At 54.7% G+C, this 23,189-nt stretch overlaps 1 protein-coding gene across 3 annotated transcripts; it reads left to right on the top strand.

Annotated features, from left to right (window-relative positions):
* Positions 1-137: 137 nt before the first annotated feature.
* Positions 138-23,094, top strand: Scrib (scribble planar cell polarity protein). Of its 3 annotated transcripts, XM_032917137.1 has the most exons (38): positions 138-653; positions 2,164-2,281; positions 2,400-2,478; positions 2,567-2,656; positions 2,746-2,802; positions 2,892-2,955; positions 3,055-3,129; positions 3,196-3,340; positions 3,766-3,884; positions 4,693-4,892; positions 4,966-5,132; positions 5,217-5,347; positions 5,443-5,568; positions 6,313-6,477; positions 7,007-7,378; positions 8,341-8,403; positions 8,935-9,024; positions 9,560-9,637; positions 10,397-10,720; positions 10,826-10,906; positions 10,985-11,242; positions 12,120-12,230; positions 12,335-12,628; positions 12,696-12,884; positions 18,316-18,426; positions 18,502-18,558; positions 18,693-18,767; positions 20,128-20,190; positions 20,686-20,769; positions 20,924-21,022; positions 21,131-21,290; positions 21,379-21,526; positions 21,607-21,792; positions 21,872-22,014; positions 22,088-22,125; positions 22,246-22,320; positions 22,575-22,626; positions 22,718-23,094. In XM_032917137.1, exons 1-38 carry the CDS (start codon positions 495-497, stop codon positions 22,861-22,863), a joined length of 4,992 nt encoding a protein of 1,663 aa, XP_032773028.1. In that variant the 5' UTR covers positions 138-494; the 3' UTR covers positions 22,864-23,094. The 3 variants fall into 3 exon arrangements, with proteins under 3 accessions (XP_032773028.1, XP_032773037.1, XP_032773018.1); XM_032917127.1 differs by lacking the exon at positions 20,686-20,769 and having other exon boundaries at positions 395-653; XM_032917146.1 differs by lacking the exons at positions 20,686-20,769; positions 22,246-22,320.
* The last annotated feature ends 95 nt before the right edge of the window (positions 23,095-23,189 follow it).

Genomic DNA, 23,189 nt, shown 5'->3' with positions numbered 1-23,189 from the left:
TGGGTCATGCCGGAACTGGCCCGGAAGTCCCGACATGCCCTGCGCGAGACTGCTACGGGTCGCCGGAGATGCCGCGGCGCCCTTTGGGAGTTGTAGTTTTGAGCAGAGAGGGCGGGCCTAGGCTTCCCGGCGGGCTACGCGGCTGGGCGGTTGTCGCGGGCAGCGGCGGCGGTTCCGGCTGCGGTGCTGCGGGCGGATGAGCTGCTAGGTGAGCAGGCCGGGCGGGATGCGGAGCCGCCGCCGCGCCCCCACCGCCTAAGAAAGCGCTGCCGGGTCAGGCCGCGCTGCCAGCTGTGTGCCGCCATTCGAGCCTACAGCTCGTATTGAACGCGGGCCGAGCCTAGCGCCGACCCCGGCCGCAGTCCGGGTCCGGGCTGCCCCCCCCCCGCGCGCGCCGCTCCGCCCGCGCTCGGCGCTCATGCGGGCCGAGCCCCGCCCCCCGGCCCGAGCCCGCCGAGCGCCTCCCGAGCCCGCGCTCACTGCCGGCCCGCATCATGCTGAAGTGCATCCCGCTCTGGCGTTGCAACCGGCACGTGGAGTCGGTGGATAAGCGGCATTGCTCGCTGCAGGTTGTACCAGAGGAGATTTACCGCTACAGTCGTAGCCTGGAGGAGCTGCTCCTCGACGCCAACCAGCTGCGCGAGCTACCTAAGGTGAGTAGCCGCCGCACCTGCTGCCCCGCGCTCAGTTCTCTGGGTAGTGTATGACTTCTGGGGCAGCCGGCTAGAGCAGACCTCAGCAGGAGCTGCCCGGGCTAGGCACCGCAACCTCCAGCCGGCCCTGCAGGTTCCTACTGGTCAGAGCCCCGCCCCAGCCAGCCCCACCCTCCCCCAGCCGCCTGTGTTGGCACCTGGTGGCAGCCTGTCTGGGGACTGGGTGGATACTGAACCTAAAAGGGGAGCCAACAGAGAAACCCGTGAGAGCACAGGAAGGATGGATTCAGGGTGCGAGGCGGACCTGGGCTAGCAACTGTTACTGCTTGTTGGGCTGCTTTAAGGATAGGGACTTGGTTTTCTTGCACTGTGTCCTGCCTTCGTTTGGGGAGGAGGCGGGTTGCAGTGCTGAGTGGGACTCTCCGAAGATACTTGCGGTGTCAGATCTATTCTGTCATCTCTCAGCGGAGAGCCCACCTCTCACTGTCTGTGTTCCTTCCTGTCGGTTTGTTGTTGGGGTTTTTTGTTGTTGTTCCGAGGCCACACTAGAAAGAAGACCAAAGGAGGCAGGTCACGAAGGACTTACTTTTTGAGATAGAGGACTGAGTGGTCTGATATTCTTGACGGCCCGTGGCACTCTGGGTGTATTTGTGACAGCTCTGTTCTTTATGGTATCCATGTGTGAATCTTCGATATTTTGCCCTTGTGTTTCCTCTCTGGTGCCTGTTGCTGTTGTTGTTTCCTCTCTAGTGCCTGTTATTGTTGCTGCTGCTGCGTTTTTATTCTGTTGTTTCTTTGAGTCAGGGTTTCTCTTTGTAGCCCTGGCTATCCTGGAACTCTGTAGACCAGGCTGGCCTAGAACTCAGAGATCTACCTGTCTCTTCTGGAACTAAAGATGTGTACCACCTACAACCCACCCCACTGCTCTCTGGTGTTTTTAATTGTTGTTCTGTCTTTGTCAAGCTCTTGCCGTTCATTGTCCAACTCTTGTTCATTGTTGGGGTTCCTGAAGAGCTCCAAGCTCTTTGAGAAGAGGTAGTTTGGGTAGTAGGTAGGATACTGAGAGTGACCTAGAGGGCAGAGGGGCAGGGACTATGCATTCGGGAGCTGATGATGTCTCACCTGGGGCATGTTATCTGGGTGACATCTAGGTAACAGTGAGGTGGGCTCTCTGCTGAGAGATGACAGGATAGATCTGACGCTGCAGGTATCTCAGGAGAGTCCCGCTCAGCAGTTACAGAGGATCATTACACAACAGCAGTGGTACAGTGACAAATGACACGAGGGAGACCAGGCATCAGGTGGGCAGGGGTGCGTTTTCAGGTTTCTTTGTCTGGTTTTTCAGCACACTGGGTATCATGTCTAGACCCCCCAGAAACTTGTGTGACCTGGGACACACAGAGGTCTAGGACTGTGTGGCCATTATTTCCTGGTTTACAAACTCTTCTCTACCCTTAAGGCTTTGCTTTGTAGAGCCTGTTCACCCACTCACATCTTCTTCTACCCACAGCCCTTCTTCCGGCTATTGAACTTGCGGAAGTTGGGCCTCAGTGACAACGAGATCCAGCGGCTGCCTCCTGAAGTGGCTAACTTCATGCAACTGGTGGAGCTGGATGTGTCCCGGAATGGTAGGCAGGCAGGCAGGCAGGCCAGGGTGGCACTCTGTGTGAACATGGGGTGGAGCTTGAGAGTTCCCGGGAGCTCCTGAGGTGGGCCTTCCTCATGGCAAACCCTTTCCACACTCAGATATCCCTGAGATACCCGAGAGCATAAAGTTCTGTAAGGCTCTGGAGATTGCAGACTTCAGCGGGAACCCCCTCTCCAGGTAAGTGCCACCCCATAGTGGGGGTCAGCCGTGGGAGGTTCTAGAACTCTTTGGTGGGTATCTGAGGCCTGCTACTTTGTTTCCCCAGGCTTCCCGATGGCTTCACACAGCTGCGCAGCCTGGCTCACCTGGCTCTGAATGATGTGTCCCTGCAGGCACTGCCTGGAGATGTGGGCAAGTGAGTGTCCCCTTGATGAGTGGATCTGTGTATAGGGAGTACTTGTCTTGGCCCTGCCTTCCTCAGCCTTGGCCCTTGGTCTCTTTCAGCCTGGCCAATTTGGTGACCTTGGAACTGCGGGAGAACCTGCTTAAATCTCTCCCTGCGTAAGTTTGGGGCCTCCCACCCCGACTGTGCCAGAGCTCTGCTGGGGCTTGAGCTGAGTGGCCACATCCAGACCTTCTTTCTTCCATAGGTCCCTGTCTTTCCTTGTGAAGCTAGAACAGCTGGATCTGGGAGGCAATGACCTGGAAGTGCTGGTGCAGTGAGGGCTGCCTGGGGAAGCATGGGTGTGGTGTGGAACAGCTGCTCCTAGAGGGTTTCACACTGGTTTCTCCTGTCTTTGTCCCTCTTTGCAGCCTGACACTCTGGGGGCTCTGCCTAACCTACGGGAGCTGTGGCTAGACCGAAACCAACTGTCAGCGCTGCCCCCGGTAAGTGAGGGTGGGACTGTCTTTATCCCCCTACCTGCTGCCCTTTGACCTTTTGTCTGTCTTCAGGAGCTAGGCAACCTGCGGCGGCTGGTATGCCTGGACGTGTCAGAGAACAGGCTGGAGGAGCTACCCGTGGAGCTGGGTGGGCTGGCACTGCTCACAGATCTGCTGCTTTCCCAGAACTTGCTTCAGCGGCTGCCAGAGGGCATTGGTCAGTGTGCCCAGAGGGTCCTGGGGACTGCCACTCTCATCAATGGCCTTGTGAGGTGCCAAGTGGGGGCTTAGGTAGGACCTGACTTGACCTAGGCTAGAGGTATCCAAAGAGGGCAGGTTAAGTAAGATAAGGCTGAGATAAGATACCCTGTCATCCAATTACTATTCAAGTGTCAAGGTAGTTTGTGATGACAAGAGTTGAGAATATAGGTTTGCAGGGGTCAGTGGGTAGGGAAGAGTCTTGGAAGCTGAGCAGGTCTACAGTAAGAAGGGTAGGGGTGTGGTGAGCATAGGAGATCTTAGAGTACTCAGAGAAACCGCTGTCGCTGGAATGTGGAACCAGACTGTGTCCATTTGGAGAACCCACATACTCAAGTGCTCTTGACCTGATTCAATCTAGTCACCATGTCTCCTTGATGCCAGGTCAGCTGAAGCAGCTGTCTATCCTGAAGGTGGACCAGAACCGGCTATGCGAGGTCACTGAGGCCATAGGGGACTGTGAGAACCTCTCGGAACTGATCCTCACAGAGAACCTGTTAACGGTAGGGCTGGCAGCCCTGAGGCACAGAGCCTCTTAGGGTGTGATAAGTGCAGTCAGTGCTAATATGTAGGGGCAACACAAGCACCTGATGGCAGCGGCTTATCCCAGGGGAGATGCTTGCTGGGGCATTCTTAGTCAGGAGAAAGAGTTCACTGGCATATGAGATTGCCTCGGACCCTATAAGGGTTAAAGAGCTCAGGGTATGCTTTTTCAGACATGCAGTATGGGCTCAGAGAGGACTGGGTAGAAGGCAAAGGCAAATTGGACAGGAGCGTGTGTGCTCCATATAACTAGGGTGAACAGAAGTTCTAGGGCCCAAACTAGAGATGTCTGTAGTGGTATTAGTCTCAGGCTGAGAGTGGTGTGGGATTTCCCTGTGTGTGGGATACCCACACTCATGGTAGTAAGAGAAGAGATGGTGTGGAATTTTCCTGTGTGGGGGGTACCCACTCATGGTGAGAGAAGAGAGTGGTATGGAAACGAACGAGCAGGTGTGAGTAGTGGAGGGGGTCACAGAAACATGACCTTGGTAGATTGGGCTGGGTGGCTATGGGAGAGAGTCAGAGAGGACAGTCTGAGGTCTCAAGTAGCCTGGCAGGGTATACGCTGTCCTTAAGTGGGGGAGAGGGGGACAGGGTGCCAACTGGTTCTATGTCTAGATCCCCTAACCATAGTTCCTACGGGCTATGGGGAACACCAATGAACTAGGGAGTTTACCTTAAAGGAGACCTTTACTTTCCCAAGGCCTCTCTTTTCCTCCTACCCCAGGGGGTTTCTGTCAGCTTCAGCTCCTTCCTTTTCCTGGCCAGGCCTTACCCCGCTCTCTGGGCAAACTGACCAAACTGACGAACCTTAATGTGGACCGGAATCATCTTGAGGTGCTGCCACCTGAAATCGGAGGCTGCGTAGCCCTTAGTGTCCTCTCCTTGAGAGACAATCGCCTGGCTGTCCTTCCTCCTGAGCTTGCCCATACAGCTGAGCTGCATGTGCTTGACGTAGCTGGGAACCGGTGAGTGTGCGTGTGACTCCTGGGGTCCAGGCGGCATCCTTATGTGTGCTGACTATGCCTGCCTGGTCTCCAGGCTGCGGAGTCTGCCGTTTGCGCTCACCCACCTCAACCTCAAGGCACTGTGGCTGGCTGAGAACCAGGCACAACCCATGCTCCGCTTCCAGACCGAGGATGATGCCCAAACTGGTGAAAAGGTGCTTACCTGCTACCTGCTGCCCCAGCAGCCCTTGCCAAGTCTCGGTAGGTTGCTCTTGGCTCAGCCTTGAATGGTGGGTGAGTGAAGTAGAGAGACCAGCATGGGTCTCTGACTCTTGCCTCCCACAGAAGACCCTGGACAGCAGAGCAGTCCCTCAGAGAGCTGCAGTGATGCCCCTCTGAGCCGTGTCAGTGTCATCCAGTTTGAGGACCCCCTTGAAGGTGAAGAAGATGCTGAGGAAGCTGCAGCTGAGAAGCGGGTATGGAGGGGTGGGGACTGTGGGCTGTGCACTTCTGTCCTACCCCTGCCTGACCCCTTCCCGGCCTCTGTTCCTCATCCCTGTCCCCATGGCAGGGCCTACAGCGTAGGGCCACACCTCATCCCAGTGAGCTCAAGGTGATGAAGAGGGGCATTGAGGAGCGCCGGAACGAAGCCTTCGTCTGCAAGCCTGACCCCAGCCCACCCTCACCTTCAGAGGAGGTAGGCAGGAAGGGATGAGCAGCCATGGGTGTCCATCCATCCTGGCAGTGGGAGCCGTGAGGCAGAGGCTTCATGGGGGCGGGGCCTGGAGAAGAGCTGGTGAGCGGAACTGGAACCACACGGGCAGGTGTGGCTGAGGGTTGTGCTGGCCAGAAGGTACAGGTGGGTGGACCTCATGTAGTCCTTCCCTGTGGAGTCGGGAGTGAGGCAGAGCCAGGGTTAGGGCTTCCCAGGGCCAAATGCTAGGCACGCCATGGTGGCAAAAGATGGGGGTGGACCAGGGATTGGGCTGAAGGAAGGCTCTGTTACCTTCATTTTCCCACATGTACCTGGGAAGGGGTTAGGTGTTAGAACAGGGCAGGTCATTTGCTTATTACAAAGCTTCTATCACTGGGGCTGTGTCATATTTCTAGGTACCTAGACATAGTGGCTAGACAAACAGGGCGTACACTGACTATGCGTGGCTACTTCCCAACTTTGTAGGAATAGAACTCATTTCAGGTTTATGTTCTCCTGGTATCTTTGTATTTATTCTCCTGAATGTGGGAGAAGACATTGCCAAGGTCTGAGCCGTAGAACCCATGACTATGCCTGACTGGATTTCAGACTGGGAGCAATGGCAAGAAGGGAGCCTGCTGGGGCTCTTACAACCAGGGCAGCAGGAAGCCTAGTAGAGATCTGCCACATGGGTGTAGCCTCTGGGTAACAAACTTCTGTGCAGCCTGACATCACCACTTGCTGCAGGAGAGGAGGCTGAGCGCAGAGTCTGCCTTGAGTGGTAACTCTGTCCCGTCGGCAAGCACAGCCTCTGATGGTGAACCTGAGACCCTCCCGGCTGAGGTACAAGGGCTAGGCCAGCAAGAGGCCATGCCTGGTCAGGAAGAGTATCCAGAGGAAGACTATAATGAGGTAAGGGCAAACAGAAAGAAAGCCCGCAGGGCAGAAGGGCTTTCTGGGGTCAGTACTGTTCATCTATGTGTCTTCCAGAGCCAGTCGTGTGATTGGGGCCACACCAGTTACTGGTTGAGCAATAATGAGATGTTTAAGGGCTTCCTCAGGCAGTTTTGCAAAGTGGGGTAGTGGTCCTGAAGGTTCCTGGGAAAGAGGTTCCGGGGTAGGGTAGGTTTCACTTCTCAGCCAAGCTCAGTACTATCAGATTTAGTACCTGTGGGCTTTCCCTAGATGCTATCCCTCCCTCACGTTACTAGTCCCAATATAATGCTCCCCTGCTAGGTCTTTCCATGTGGTTAAGTTTCCATTTGCATTACCATGTGTGTCTGGGAAGAGCAGCATCTTTTGATCTTGGCAGTGAATCTTCTATGTACATGTACAGCAGAGAACAGGTCAGCCTCAAGCTGTTAACCTGCAGGGCTAATGCTGGGCCCTGGGAGGATTGAGCTAGGGCCCAGCTGCCACCCTCATCTCTCTTCCCACTTAGCCCACAGTGCACTTTGCAGAGGACACACTGATCCCTAGGGAAGATGGTGAAGGTGAAGAGGGACAGCCCGAGGCTCCCTGGCCGCTGCCCAGTGGCCGGCAGAGGCTCATCCGCAAAGACACACCCCACTACAAGAAGCACTTCAAGATCTCTAAGCTCCCACAGCCCGAAGCTGTTGTGGCCCTGCTGCAAGGGGTGCAGACAGACAGGGAGGGCCCCACTGCGGGTTGGCACAATGGCCCACACACACCTTGGGCTCCTCGAGCCCATGAGGAGGAAGAGGAGGAGGAGAACAGGGATGAAGAAGAAGGCGAGGCCAGCACGGAAGAAGATGACAAAGAAGAGGCTGTGGCTTCTGCTCCCTCTGTCAAGGTTTGTCATACCTCTATGTGACCCAGGCTCTGCTGGCTTGTTAGCAGGCTGCTTTGGAACCTGGTGGGTATCAGCATGGAGAACTTCTAGCCCTAATCTGACAGGCACACGGGTCAGACCCTGGTCCAGACTCCTTGGTGTCAGGAGAAGGGTAATGAATGTGTTTGCTGTGATTGGCCTTACTGTCAACATATGCTTGCCATTTAGTCCAAGGAGTCCCTGCCATTGATCTTTGACGGTCTTGGCAGCTCCCTGGGTCTGCCCGGCAGGGTGGGAGCCCAGGGGTCCCTCTGTGTCCTGTGTTTGGGATGAACAAGGCCCTCCTCAGGAGCTGCTGGCTTTCTCGCGATCCTTCCTGCCTCAGGAAGTGACCAGCCTTAAGGCCTTGCTGCTGGCCCACGGCCCATCCTGTGGGCCTGGTAGAAGCTCTTGTGCCTTGTCAAGTCTTTTTGGGATCCAGGCAAATCTGTAGGACAGTGGCATCTCTTTCTTATCCTCGTGTTTGATTTTGATGGTTCAAAAAGAGCTTACCTACTCACTGAGGACTCCTCAAGGCCAGAGAAAGCCCCAGCTATTAAAAGTCCAACTCCTTCCCTAAGAGTATAGGCTGTTGTATACGATCTCTGGGATAATTTTGGACTTAAGTCAGAGACAGCCAGGAATAAACCTGGCCCTCTGGAGTCTTCATCCTAGCCAGCCAAACCACACCATATATGTGGTCTGCAGAAATGCTCATGATTTTACAAACGTGGGGGCCCTGACTCAGATCACAGGGGCTTGATGGGATATTCCTCTGTCCTGTCTACTCATGGTGAGGTCTGGGGAAGGTGGTGGCAGTTCCCAGATCACAGGGGCTTGACTGGATCTTCCTCTGTCCTGTCCACTCATGGTGAGGGCTGGGGAAGGTGGTGGCAGTCCCAGCGGTGGCTAACCTGCATGCCTCGCTGCTCCTGTCCTAACAGGGGGTGTCGTTTGACCAGGCCAATAACCTGCTGATAGAGCCTGCTCGCATTGAGGAGGAAGAGGTCTGTACTGCTCGCTGCTGCTCTTTGCTCTGGGCCCGGGGCTGCTGCTGACTTTTGCTTCCTGGGCTGCGGGCTCTCACTTCTCCCTACCTCCATGACTCCAACTCACACCCTCTCCCAGAAGAGTTCTTGACAGCTGCCACAGAACTGGGGTTCTGGTTCCACTTCCCTAGGGCCTCCTGGTCCCCTGACAGGACAAGCATGTCTACACACTGGGGCAGCCTGCCCTGTAGGGGATGAGTGGAACTATGGGGCCATTTTTATATCCTACTGCGAACCTTGAGGTATCTTTATGTATAGAAACAAGGCCAGGCTTCACTTTCTGGAAGACAGCTAGCTTCATACTGCATGGACTAGCTCACAGAAGTTGTGCCTGCCTTTGGATCGCAGGTGCCTCCCTGCTTCTCTCTGCTACCCAAGTGGCACAGACCCAGGGCTGAACTGAATGCAGTTGTCTACACCAACCCTTCCTGCTGCAGTCACCAGGGTGTCCTAGGTCTTTTCAGACTTTATGTCCACTCTTGTTTCCAGTTAACACTCACGATCGTGCGGCAGACAGGGGGCCTGGGCATCAGCATCGCAGGGGGAAAGGGCTCTACCCCCTACAAAGGAGACGATGAGGTGAGCAGCTGCTGTCTGTCAGTGACCAGTCTCCGTGAGCTCTCCTGTCACACCTGCCCCTCTTGTCTCAGGGAACTTCTTTTTTCTCTTAGGGAATCAGTGGTCAACACCATATGGCCTGCTTAGTGTCCTTTAGAATGTGCTTCGCAGGTCACTCCAGGGCACTGAACACATGAGTGGGTGGTCATGGAGCAGGATGTTAGGAGTCTGAGAACAGCTAACAGGGTAGCTGAGCTGTTCCCTCTACAGACAGGTTTTCCTTCCCCATTTTCTCATGCCAGCTCTGGGGTCAAAAAAAGTCTCTTCCAAGCTTGACTTTTGTATTCTAGCTTCATGAGCTAAAGCCTTCCCAGTAGCTGAGAACAGCCCTCTGGGCCAAGAAGCCCACTGTCCTTTTCCATGTGTTTGGTCTTTGCATCCTCTCCAGAGGGCAGGCCAGGGATGTCTTTGTAGAAAGTAGTTGTCTTGCTGCCCGGTGGCCTCTGCACCTTTCACACCTATAAGGAGAAGGTACCTTCCTCTGCTTGTCCTCTAGGGCATTTTCATCTCTCGAGTGTCTGAGGAGGGTCCTGCAGCCCGTGCTGGAGTCCGAGTCGGTGACAAACTTCTCGAGGTAAGTAGTGACCCCCTTGCCTTGTGGCAAGGGACAGCTGTGCCCTCCAAGGTCCACGTAGTCCTGATTTTTGAGACACTTGGCTGTCCTAATCAGAACGTCCTATCTTCCCCATCCAGAAGCCTAGGGCCCAAAGATAACTGGGTAAAGTTATTGAGTTCTTAAACAATAGGCTTAGAAGTCCTCCATGCCGAGTTCCCTCTCCATCTGGGCCTAGGGATATAGGTTAGTGGTAGATCACAGATTTACTATGCATGATACTTTGAGTTTAATCCCCAGTTCTACAGAGGATAGGGTGTAAAAAAAGAAGCAGTCCTCAAGCTAGACAAGAGGCACTAGGCAATTCTAAGCAGCCTGGTGGGGTTAGGCCTCAGTAGTCTGGTAGGAACTTGGTCCCTCTGTGGAAGCCCTGGAGGTTTCTGCCTGGCTGCTTGCCATTGGAGCACTCCCAGAAAAGCTTTGACCTTCCTGTGGAGACAGGAAAGGGCTTTGGGCTTCTAAAGAGGAAGCCGCTGCTCTCCTGCTCAGCTCTGGTCCGGGCTCTACCTAGGAGCGTGTGGAGCTGGCAACCTAATACATTATCTGTTCTCTGCTCGGCAGATGACACTTGCTGAGAATGAGGGTGGGCATCAGTAGAGGCTAGCTAGCCTGGACCACAGCATGGGAAAAAACATAAAAAGCATAGGCACACAGTCTGGTGTTGGGCTGGCTCTGCCTGGAAGCTGGCTTGTTCCACGGCCGTTGTCCTCTGGCCCACAGGTGAATGGTGTGGCCTTGCAAGATGCAGAACACCATGAGGCTGTGGAAGCACTTCGGGGGGCCGGTGCTGCTGTGCAAATGCGAGTGTGGAGGGAAAGAATGGTGGAGCCTGAGAACGCAGTCACCATCACCCCCCTCCGCCCTGAAGATGACTATAGTCCCCGGGAGTGGCGGGGAGGGGGCCTGCGCCTGCCCCTGCTTCAGCCAGAGACTCCTGTACCCCTCCGCCAGCGCCACGCCGCCTGTCTTGTGCGCAGTGAAAAGGGGCTGGGCTTCAGCATTGCTGGTGGGAAGGGCTCCACACCTTACCGGGCTGGCGATGCGGTGAGACAGTGGCTTGGGATGAGAGGGAGCTATCCCTGATTGATGAGCAGAGGCAGGCCAGGTTTCCATCATCATGGCTTCAGTGTGGCTTCTCTGTCCTTACAGGGCATTTTTATATCTCGCATTGCAGAGGGAGGGGCTGCCCACCGGGCAGGCACTCTACAGGTTGGCGACCGTGTCCTCTCGGTGAGTGAGGCCAGGTATGGCCTGACTAGTGCCTTTTGTTTGTCTTGCTTACCCTCTCTGACATGAGTGTCCCTGCAGATCAATGGAGTGGACATGACTGAGGCACGGCACGATCATGCTGTCTCCCTGCTGACTGCTGCTTCCCCTACCATCTCCCTGCTTCTGGAGAGGGAGACTGGAGGGGCTTATCCACCCAGCCCCCCACCACATTCCTCTTCAACCCCTACTGCTACTGTTGCTGCTACCATGACCACTGCCATCCCCGGAGAACCTCTGCTACCTAGACTGTCCCCTAGCCTCTTGGCCACTGCCTTGGAAGGACCATACCCTGTGGAGGTGAGACACCTGCCCATAGCCTGCTCCATGTCCACTGCGTCCAGGTGGAGAGCAAAAGCCCTCCCAGGATCCTCTGGTCATAAGTGGAATGGCTACTCCAGGCAGAAAGTAGTCCACGGCCTTTCTTCTTTTTTAAATTTCAGGGTTTGTTTTTTTTTTTTCTTATTTATTAATTCTTTTCATATATTACATCCCAACTGTGGTTTCCTCTCCCAGTTTCTCCCTCACCTCTTTCCCTCTCCCCGCCCCATCCATTCCTTCCTTTTCCCTTCAGGAAAGGGCAGGTCTCCCAGGGATGGCAACCAAGTCTACATGGCATATCAAGTTGCAATAAGACTAGGCTCATCCCCTCACATTAATACTTGAGGAGGCAACTCAGGGAAGGAAAGGGGTCCCAAAAGCAGGCAAAAGAGTCAAACACAGCCCCCACTCCTATTGTTAAGAGTCCCACAAAAACACTAAGCTGCACAACCATAACATGCAAAGGACCTAAGTGAGACCCATTGAGGCTCCCTGTGAGCTCTTCGGAGCCCTGGTTAGTGGATTCTGTGGGTTGTTTGCTTGTGGTGTCCTTGACACCTCAGTACACAGCCTTCCTACACGAGCCCAAGAAGCTAAGGTGTCCTAGTCAGCCTCCATGGTGTTTGCCATCTGTCCTAGCATAATCTTCTATCCGCAGCCTGCTCTGTTGCATGCTGTAGTCCATAAGGATGTATAGATGTCAGGCTGTGTGCATATCTGGGTAGCAGACTGCCTGGCAGGTAGGTAGGTAGGGCAGCATAGGCCCATCTATCCCATCCTTGCAGAGCCCATGGCCACTATGTTAGTCCGTTTAATCCTTGCCCTGTTCTGACTGAGTTCCACCCTATGTCCCCAGGAAATTTGCCTGCCCAGGGCTGGTGGCCCATTGGGGCTTAGCATTGTAGGAGGTTCTGATCACTCCAGCCATCCGTTTGGTGTCCAGGATCCTGGTGTATTCATCTCCAAGGTAAGTAGGCCTGGCAGGCAACTCTACAAGAAGCAGCCAGCCCAGGCACTTGGGGCAGCCATCAGTACAGCCTGGTCTACTGGATTCGCTCTCCTCCCCCACAGGTGCTTCCTCGGGGCCTTGCTGCTCGCTGTGGCCTTCGGGTTGGGGACCGCATCCTAGCAGTGAATGGGCAGGATGTTCGGGAGGCCACACATCAGGAGGCAGTTAGTGCCCTGCTCAGGCCCTGCCTGGAGCTGTGTCTGCTTGTACGGAGGGACCCACCACCCCCAGGCATGCGGGAACTCTGCATCCAGAAGGCCCCTGGAGAGAAGCTGGGTATCAGCATCCGAGGAGGCGCCAAGGGTCATGCGGGGAACCCCTGTGATCCTACAGATGAGGGCATCTTTATCTCCAAGGTGAGGGCTTTCTTCCTGAGGCCATGGTTAGGTGCCTTGTGCTGGCCTCACACTGTTCTCCCTACAGGTGAGCCCTACAGGAGCTGCCGGGCGCGACGGGCGGCTGCGTGTGGGGCTGCGGCTGCTAGAAGTGAACCAACAGAGCCTCCTGGGCCTCACGCATGCTGAGGCGGTGCAGCTGCTGCGCAGCGTGGGTGACACCCTCACCGTGCTTGTCTGTGATGGCTTTGACACCAGCACCACCACAGCCCTGGAGGTTAGTTGCCTACCCTGGGGACTAGGTGCTGTCCTAGCATTGACCTTCATAGTCTGCAGTCTCTCTGCTTCAGTCTGGAAAGTACTGAGCTTGTAGGAATGGTGGGTGCTGTGTTTAGTAGGTCCTTTTCTGGTCACTGTACTGGAGACTCTGGTCTGGGCAGGTAGGCAGTGCAGAGGTGGGAGTGTCTGTCCCTGTGTGATCAGGTCCTGAGAAGGTAGTACTTGAGAGCATGTGGCAGCTAGCAGGAAGGACAAGGAGCCCTGCTCAGAGTCCCCTGAACCTAACCTACCAAAGCAGGAAGGCAGCTTCCTAGCTCTGCTGACCCTTACGGTGCCCCTCTGGCAGTCCCTTGGAGGAGCTTACTCCCACCTTCTGGTTATTGGCTTCTTTCTGTATGCCATAGGGCACTGGCACAGGGTAGAACGTCTGCTCTCTTGCACCCTGGAGCAGAACCAGAGTATCCAGCCATCAGAACTAGGCGTAGGCCCGGGAGGCAAACACTGGACAAGTCTCCCTCTAGCCTCTCCCGGTTCATGCTTCCTCATTGTCCTGCTTTCTCCCTGCAGTCCTTGGGACCCCTCAACATCTTCACCTGTAGGTGCAAGGAAGTCTTGGAGGGATCTTTATGTGCACTGGCTGCCTGCTCTTCCCAGACATCCTTGGGAGCCATGCTGGTCTCCAGTGTGTTGGCATCTCTATTACCACTCCCTGTCACTTTTATTCCTTCAACCTTAGGGGCAGGCAGCCATCCTAGGTTGGTTGGTCTTCTTTTGCAGTGAATCTTTGGATTAGTGACTTCCTGGCAGATGCTGGCAGAAAGATAACCTCTGGGTACCACTCTTGCACTTTATCCAGGAGTAGCTTGTGAGCCTCACTTGGATGGGACACACGTTACCCTTTGTCTTCCCATCAAGGTGGATATTGGACTAGATGGAGCCTGTGTAAGGTGCTCCTCCCTCGTCCCCCTTCTCCCCAGGGGAATCCTGTGTCCTGGGGAAGTCCTAGAGAAGATGTGCTCTCGTCTCCCCACACTAGCACACGTATTTAAAAGGGCGCTGCTTCGTTCAGACTATAGTTCTTGAGTTCAGAGTGAAGCTCTCTGGAAAGAGCAGGAACTTCAGTATTGGAGGGCTGGTGTGGTCCTGGGTCCCCTGGGCTATGCATCCGGTCCCTGGTGTTGTAACCCAGGCTTTTCTACAGTACTAGGTGGCTCATGAGTGTAGGGAAGCAGCTGCTTATCTACGTGTGCAGAGTCCTGCCAAAGCCTGTCTTAGCTGGACCTTCATCTGAATCCTGCCTGAAGAACAAGGCTAGTGAGGAGCTGTGGGCCCTGGGCAGCTGACCAAGAGCCTCTGAGGAGCCCTTTCCTGCCCACAGCAGCATCTGCTGTGACCACGGTTCCCTCCGTCTGTCCCATCTCAGGATGCCTTGGCTGCTCTTTTGTTGCAAGTGCACACCGCCTTCCTAAGTCTGTGGTGGTGACTCCCCACCAGTCATCCAGGGCCTCGCCCATACTAGGGAGGGCTCCACAGAACTCCACTGTTAGCCCTCAGACCCCTCTTGTGCTTCCCAGCATGAAGCTGTTTTACTTCCACTAAGCTTTTTCCTGGTGTTTCTAGCTCCAGAGTTTGTGTGAAACAGGTTCACTGTAGCCGAGGTTGGCAGTCCCCTAAGACCCTCTCAGTGGTCGTTAGGTCTGTGTGCCAGCACCTCCAGCCTGTGGTTTTACTTCCCTTTTAGAATGGATGCTTTGGTTGCAAACATTTACAGATTTTATGAATTAAGGCTTTTCCTTTAGGGCTGTGTATAGGCTCTGTTCTTGTCCTCATTTTTAAAATGGCAGGATCTCTCTGTGTAGCTCTGGCTGACCTGGAACTCACTATGTAGACCAGGCTGACGCTGAACTCACCAAGACCTACCCGCCTCTGCCTCACAAGTGCTGGGATTAAAATTGGTCGCTACCATGCCCAGCTGGCTTTTCTTTTCTTTTTTTCTTTTCTTTCTTTCTTTTTTTCTCTTTTTCAATAATTTTTTTCTTCACTTTACTCTCGATCACAGTCTTCCCCTCCCCACCCCACCCTTACAAGTCCCTCTCCCTTGGGGACCACCCCTCTCTGGGACATCTAGTCCCAGCAGGACTGGGCACATCCTCTCCCTCTGAGGCCCAACCAGGCAGTCAGGTAGGAGAGGGGATCCAGTGCCAGGCAGCGGAGTCCGAGACAGCCCCTGTTCCAGTTAGTAGAGGACCCACATGAAGACCAAGCTGCACGGCGGCTGTAAGTGTGTAGGGAGCCTAGGCCCAGCCCCTGCATGCTCCTTGGTTGGTGGCTCAGTCTCTGTCAGCCTCCATGGGCCCAGGTTAGTTGACCTCTCTGCTTCGTTCAGTTCTCAGCAGTTTTTCTTACAGAAACTTTCCCTCTGGAAGGCTGTGAGAGTAGCGTCCTGCGTTTTCCACTCTTTTTTTTTTTTTTTTTTTCCCCTTTTTCTTTTTTTCCCCCTTCCCCATAAGTTTTTAAAGACAGGGTTTCTTTTATGTAGCTGCCCCAGAATTCAGCTCTGTAGATCAGGCTGGCCTCTACCTCCTGAGCACTGGGATTAAAAGTGTGGACACTGTTGCCCAGTGTCTTCCCAGCTTTTCTTCAGATAGGCTGCAGGTAGCTGACTGAACACTAACAATGGAGCAGATGGTTTCCTTACAATTACAATGTTTCTGAACTGTTTTCCTGTCCTAAGTCAGTAAGTGTCTTGTCCTGGTCCTCTCAGGGACATATGTGGGAGTTGCTTCTCTCCACTGTGTCAGTCCTAGGGAATGAACTCAGGTTGTCAGTCTTGGCAGGAGTTGCTTTTCTCCCCCAGACTCCCCACCTAGCTGCCTTACTGGCTAGGCACTTTTCTCAAAATACCCACTTGAGTCATCCGGGCCTGTTTGACCTGTGGGATCAGTTTGCCCGCTGTTTAGTGGCTTGTTCTGAGCCTTTCTGCTCTCAGGCTTTTGGGTGCTGGCTGACTTGCCTGCCCTGTGCTAAGGGCTGGTGTTCTCAGGCCCCTGCAGGGTACCTAGGTGCAGGCTCTCACTTGCTGTCAGACCTTCAGCTCTTGGACTTCCCGACTCCCCACAGCAGCTGGTGGGTCCCGAAAGGGATGTCACAGGCTAGCTCAAGCTACCCCCATCTCAGTACCGCCCTAGAGGGCCTCAGTCATACGGTTTCTCAAAGGGAACTTTATTTTGCTTTCCCGTGTGTCTGGTGTAAAGATAATACTTTTGCTTCTTTAACGCTCCCCTGTGGGTCATCTCTCTCATCACACTGGCCTGTCTTTCCAATCCAGATGGTGCTTGACTTGCAATGGTTGGACTCAGGGCTTTGTGACTTGGCAGTGGTTTCAGCAGTGATGCCCACAGTAGAAACTGCTTCACCACCCCCGCCCCGGCTAAAGCCACCTTGAAGAACACCTGCCTCTCCTGTCCTCACCCTCCAGTCAGTCTGAACGCCTGTGTTGGTGCGTGAGTGAGTCCTCACATCTTGCTCTTGTGCCTGTCCCTGAGCATTTGCCCTAAGGACTGGCTCCGTCCTGATAGTGTCGTCTCGCTCCCATCTTCTTGCCCGTCAGCCCAGACTTGCCTTTCCACAGGCGTACTATGTATTCGTCATAGTTTTGTTTTATTAAAGATTTATCATCTTGTATGCATGGATGTTTTGTTTAGCTTACATGAATGTGTGTTCACAACATGCATGCATGAGCCCATGGAAATCAGAGAGGGCTTAGGATTCCCCTGGAACTAGAGTTTCAGACAGGTATGGGCCTCTATGTGGATGCTGGGAACTGAGCCCAGGTCCCCTGCAGTTGGTTTTCCGGCTGATCTACCTCTTCAGTCAGGGTTATTTTAATAGTCACATTATTTCAGTAGTGTCTTACGGAATCAGCTGGGCCGGGTCATTGTGATCCATCCATCTGCCTTGAGCACTTCCTGACTTTCAGGCTTGTCCCACACTTTGCCCAGCTGTGGGGTTGGCTGCTCCCCCAGGAGTGCTGACTTCTCTTAGTGAGCAGTGATGTTTAGAAGCCAAGGTCTAGTGCAGTGCTCTTGGGGTATTGTGGCCAGAGTCGGGACAGTGTGTGAGTAGTTACTGTGGTTATTTCTGGGGCCATAGGAAGCCTCAGGTCATGTAGGGCATTGTCCATCTTTCCAGTCAACACCACAGGTCAGCTTTCATACTCAAATGGCCTTTTCTGACATGGGAAACCTGACTTCCTCATCCTTGCTGTTTTTACTTTCTGCTCAGTCCCTCTGTGTGACAGTCCCTCCCACTCCACTGAGCCTGTCTCTCTTGGGTCTCTCCAGTGTCTTTTTGACTAAATTATTCTGGAAATTAAGAAGGGAGACACCTTGTTTATTGTTTGATCTGGTTTGATCTAGTCGTTTTGTCGGAGTCTGAGGGCCAATTCGTCTACCATCATGGTTGTTTTTACCCAGTGTTGTTATTTCTAGTCACCCTGCTCTCTGTGTTTAGCTGCTCGTGTGTTCAGTGGACCTCTGTAAACACACTTGGTGCTGTTTGTGTCCCTGCTTGTCACTCTTGGCCTCACGTTCCGTCCTCCCAGCTGTGAGCAGCTGCTCTGTGCTTTGAGTCTGTCATTCAGTGCTCTCTGAGCAGCCAGGTTTGTGTCTGTGGCCACACTGCAGAGTAGGACCGCTCATGGCAGCCATGTGCTGTTATCTTGCCTTTGACTTTGCTGCCTCCTACTCCTGTCCTCCTGGTGAGAGAGGACTGAGCTAGTCCCTTGTTCTTCGTGGGGTAGAAGGCAGGTAGTGTCACACACTTCTGTCACCTGTGTTTACCCTTCATCTGAGCACAGTTAGGCCAGGACGTGTGCTCTCGGGTACCTGCTCCCTGGCCAGCATCATTCATACGCAAACACTCACGTGTATCTAGTGCCCATATTCCCCCCACCTTCCCACATTTCCAGTCCAGAGCCAGTTAAATTTCCCCTTACAGTGTCTGTGAAGTCTTACTCAGCACCCAGACTCCACATTCTCAGTGCAGCCTACCCATCTGGGAGTGACATTCTGCCGCCAAGCCTTTGGCTGCTCCTTTCCAAACCCCTTTGTAATGGCCACTCCTCCTTTGTTCCCAGAGTGACCACACTCAGCTTGTTTTATCCCCATGCCAAGCCATGTGACCGAGCATAGCTGCTTTACACTGCTGTCATGTGCAAACATGTTTGACATCCACAGTGACTCTATGAACCGAGGACCACAACTACTCTTTGTCCCTGGAATGCTGGGGACAGGTACACAAGGGTCGTGGGTAGACCAACAGGTTGTTGAGGATGTGGGGTCCTGAGTCCTGAGTCCAGGCCTCAGCCTGCCTCAGAAATGGGACCTTGCCAGCAGGTCTCTTCTCTCAGCCTACTTCTTTCATTTCAGGTGTCCCCAGGTGTCATAGCCAACCCATTTGCAGCAGGCCTTGGCCACAGGAACAGTCTGGAAAGCATTTCATCCATTGACCGGGAGCTGAGTCCTGAAGGCCCAGGCAAGGTCAGGATAAAAGTGGCTGACACCTGGGACTGGCTCTGATCTACAAGTTCCTGACCATGTCTGCTGTGCTTACAGGAGAAAGAGCTGGCCAGTCAAACCCTACCCTGGGAGCCTGAGTCTGCAGAGACCACGGTGAGTCCCACACGGGCCCAGCTCTGAGCCTTGGGTAGCCTTTCCTGTCAGGACATTGCACAGATCCCAAAAGTGGCAGGCGGACATCCCTGGAACATAAATCTCTTAGCACTGTGGTCCACTCTATTCTCCAGGGTCGGAATCAAGAGCCCCTCAAGCTGGATTACCGTGTCCTGGCTGCTGTGCCCAGTGCTGGGAGTTTGCAAAGAGTGAGTGGTGCATTCTGATGTTTGCTCGCCTTGGCCTGTCTGCCCTAACCTATCATCTGCCTGTCAGTCTCCTCTTTGCCTTAACCTTATTCTGCCTTCCCTGTGGGAGCTGCTGCAGCTGCCTGAGTCCCAAGGTCATCACACAGAGAGCCTTTGTCTTGGGTCAGGCATGGCTTGTCCATGTCAGAGCTGGAGCTCTGTCTCCCAGCTAGGCCACATTTGAGATTTTTGTTGCTCTTGTTTGGCAGTGCTGGGGATACAAGATGAGCGTCTTGAGTGCAGTAGTCAAGCACCCTACTTCTGACCTCCATGTCCAGCCCTTGTCTGTCAAGCTTTTGACCTAACTTTGTGGCAGTTGCTATGGTTCGCTCTCATAGGTGCAAAGAGGGTAGCCTCTGAAAGCCCCTAATCACTTTCCTCCTAGTATCTTCCCCCAAATATTTGGCCCCGCAGAGCTTAACCTGCTGCAGGGAAGCTGCTGGGAAGACGGGGCAGCTGTCATTCCTCACAACCATCCTGGAGGGCTCTCGTGTACTTGGTCACCATGGAGCGGGTGGGCTGAGCAGCAGCTGCAGGCTGTGGAAAGAGGCCTTGTGGGTGGGAGAGATGCGGCACCAACAGCTGGTCTGGGAGTGGCCACTCGGGCCTCAGCTAGGGTGTAGCCTTCAAGACAGTTGTGGGCCTGAGGATAGGCAGAAAGGACATTTGGTCCTCATTGTTCTCCGGGAGGTTTTTAGAACTCTCATTCCCAGAAGATGCTGGGAGATCATTGCCAGAATGTGAGTGCTTAAGGGGTGGGCTTGGCCAGGACATTGAGCAGTGGGGAGATGGGGAAGGGTCTGGAAGGGCCTGGATATGGAAGTAACACATTGGGATTTTTGGGTGCCATCACTCCCCTCCCCAGCAGCCCTAGCAAAGAAGCCAGCGTGGTTTGAGAAAGGGTACAGGTCTAGGCTGAGATGCTTCTCTGGCTCATTGAGAACAAAGCCTGGGTCAGGTACTGGTGATGGGTGGGCTTTTGGGTCCCAACTATCTGGTTTCAGTCTGTTCATCTGTTCCCAGCTCTCCTTGGAAACTTAGGGCTGTACCCTTGGCAGTAACCCGCTGCTGTGAGCAGGCACCTAACTGTCCAGCCTAGGCCCTGGGGAGAGCAGAAAAGGGCCAGGAACACTTCTGTCCGGCCTTGTACGGAGGCCTTCTGGTCATCCAAGCCTAACTGGTGGCATCCCTGGACTGTGGTCAGGGTGGGGTACACAGGAGCTGTCTCTATGCTGCCAGGATAAATGCTTAGACCTGTTCTTCCCTGGTACACTGCTAGCCAAAGTGACTCTCCTTCCCAACTACTGCCCTCTTCCTCAAGGGACCCTGTGCGACCACTGGAGGGAAGATGACTGAGGCCCCCTCTTCCCCTGGCAGTCAGCAAGTGAGCATCCCAGTTAATGGTGCCCCACTGGGGCAGCAGATGGGTACTGGCATGCAGGGTCCCTTGGGGGGTGTTGTCCTATGTTTTTTTGGTCCAGGGATACCTTTCTGTTTAAACCTGGCCTTGATGAAGGCGGGGACCCTGCTGGAGTCAAGTGTTCCACAAGACGAGCATAAGATCTTTTCTGTACAGTTGTCCTTGTCTGAGGGTCCCGCCTACTCCCAACTTCCCCACTTCATGGAACAGCATTCCTGACAGTGCGTTATAGGGTGGGAGTGGGTGGGCACAGGGTTGTTCCCAGCCTAGCTCCTAGCTTCAACCATGCCAAGATAGATATTTGGGTGAGTGTCCCCTTGTTAGCCTACTTTGTCTCCAGCTCTTTTCTCTTCTCTCTTCTCAATCTCTCTCTCTCCCCCCCCCACCCCTCTTATCTTCCCCACTTTCCCTCCTGGACTCCTCTCTCCTCCTCTGCCACCATCCCCTTCACCTTTGCAGACAAAACCGGGGGTGATCCAGCCATTGGCTCAGGCCTGGCCAAGGGACTCCCCAGCCCCCAGGGGCAGAGATGGTCCCTGTTCTGTGAGTGTCTTGTTCCATAGTGGGTGAGGGTAGCAAAGTTCCTTCCAGAGCAGGATCGGGGTGGGTCAGAGGCGGTGGGAGGATACGCGGCTGGGTCTGGGCAGTGACTACACTGGGACAGTTGCCGCAGCCTCACTTGTGGGTGTTTCCCCAGCCGCCTTCCCCTGACGAACTGCCAGCCAATGTGAAGCAGGCGTACAGGGCCTTCGCAGCTGTGCCCACCGTACATCCTCCTGAGAACAGTGCTACCCAGGTGTGTGCAGTGTACCCTGCTGCCACTGTGTGCTCTATAGAGTGGGGACCCAAGGTGAGTGCCCCGAGATAAATACCAGTCAAGACTGAGGGCCTGCTCCCCTTCTAGCCTCCAACACCTGGTCCTGCAGCCTCCCCAGAGCAGCTGTCCTTCCGTGAACGACAAAAGTACTTCGAGCTGGAGGTACGGGTGCCTCAAGCAGAGGGTCCCCCAAAGCGTGTGTCCCTGGTGGGTGCTGACGACTTGCGGAAGATGCAGGAGGAGGAAGGTGAGGACCCTAACTTGAGGAGCGGCCTGGGTAGAGTGATGACCAAGCTTTGTCTGATGCATCTGCCTGCCTGCCTGCCTGTCCATAGCTCGCAAGCTGCAGCAGAAGAGGGCACAGATGCTTCGGGAAGAGGCAGTAACCTCAGGACCTGACACGGGACTCGCCTCAGACAGGGAGTCCCTGGATGATGAGCAGGAGGCTGAGCAGCCCTGGGCCGGGCCAAGCCATGCAGGAGGGTGAGTACAGGAGGCTGAGCCCCACACCTGGCATGGCTGCTGCATCTCCTTTCCCACACTGTGTCCTGCTGCTCCTTCAGCCTCAGCCCCTCTTCACCCACACCCCTGGGAGGCAGCGCCCCTGTGAGGACAGCCAAAGCTGAGCGACGTCATCAGGAGCGGCTGCGTATGCAGAGCCCTGAGCTGCCCGCCCCAGAGCGGGCCCTGTCTCCTGCAGAGCGAAGGGCTCTAGAGGCCGAGAAGCGAGCACTGTGGAGAGCAGCCAGGTGAGTGCCTCCCTACCCCCTCTCAGACCCTACCCACGCACACAAGGTCCATTCAGCATCATCCCCTTTGGTTCCACAGAATGAAGTCTCTGGAGCAGGATGCCCTCCGTGCACAGATGGTCCTCAGCAAGTCCCAGGAAGGCCGTGGTAAGAGAGGACCCTTGGAGCGGCTGGCTGAGGCCCCTTCACCTGCACCCACACCATCACCTACACCATTAGAAGGTATGTATTTCCGGGGGGCCAATGGAGGGCTCCACCTGCTGCGAGAACTCCTAACGCTCTCTCCTTCTCCTAGACTTTGGCCTCCAGACCAGTACCTCCCCTGGACGCTTGGTAAGAAACCTACATCTAGGACCCTTCCCCATATTGTGGCCTGAGGCAGCAGGGCTCTAGACTTCCCACCAGCCTCACCTCCCTTGCACTCTGCCTTTCCCCTCATGCTGTCTTTTCAAGCCTTTGTCTGGAAAGAAGTTTGACTACAGGGCCTTCGCAGCCCTGCCTTCTTCCAGACCTGTGTATGACATCCAGGTACTGGGGGCCACTTGGTCCATCTGCACGCTCCTACCTCCCCATCCTTGCTTGTCACCTGCCTTCCTCCACTCCTTTCTGTGTGCTTCCTACTCTGTTTCCTGTGTGTGGGGCCTTCCTACACACCTTGGTGTCAGCCCAGTGTGCTCTGACCATGACCTAGGCTCTGTGGGCCTAGCCCCAGACAGCCACGCCTGCATGGGTAAGTTCAGGCAGGTCTGGGACTTGCCCTGACCAGCCTGTCTCCCCATCAGTCACCAGATTTCGTGGAGGAGCTGAGGACTTTGGACCCATCTCCCAGTCCTGGTGAGTTGTCACCTGTCTGGGGTGAGTGCTGAGCACCCAGAGGTCTGCCCACCCTTGGTTCATGCCATGGCCTTCCTCCCCTCTCTACCAGGCCCACAGGAAGAAGATGGAGAGGTGGCTCTGGTGCTCCTTGGCAGGCCCTCACCTGGCACTGTGGGCCCTGAAGACATGACGCTATGCAGTAGTCGTCGGGCCATGCGGCCAGGACGCCGGGGCCTGGGCCCTGTGCCCTCCTAGGGCCAGGTGCTTCCCCAGACTTAGGGTGGGGAGCCTGCCAGCTTCATCACCTCCCCTACCCCAGGTCTTTTAGCCTTGGTGTTAGCATTTTAAAGAGACCCCTCAGGAGTTATGGCTTCTGATTAACTGCCCCCATAGCCGGGATCTCGTGGCGAGACTGTAACTAGTGATGTTTGTACAACCAAAGACTCTATTTTGTGGTTTAAGAAGAATAAAGTTAACTACGTTTTACTTCTGTTGTCCTTTTGTCCTACCTGCTCCTACTGACTCTCCTGCCTGTAAGCCCCAGTATTTTCGACTGCCTTCCCATACCCTCCCTTCCCCTG

Source organism: Rattus rattus, chromosome 1 (assembly GCF_011064425.1).
Source record: "Rattus rattus isolate New Zealand chromosome 1, Rrattus_CSIRO_v1, whole genome shotgun sequence".
In the NCBI taxonomy this organism is placed as follows: Eukaryota; Metazoa; Chordata; class Mammalia; order Rodentia; family Muridae; genus Rattus; species Rattus rattus.
The sequence above is the reverse complement of the archived record's forward strand: the minus strand, read 5'-3'. Positions and strand labels throughout refer to the sequence as shown.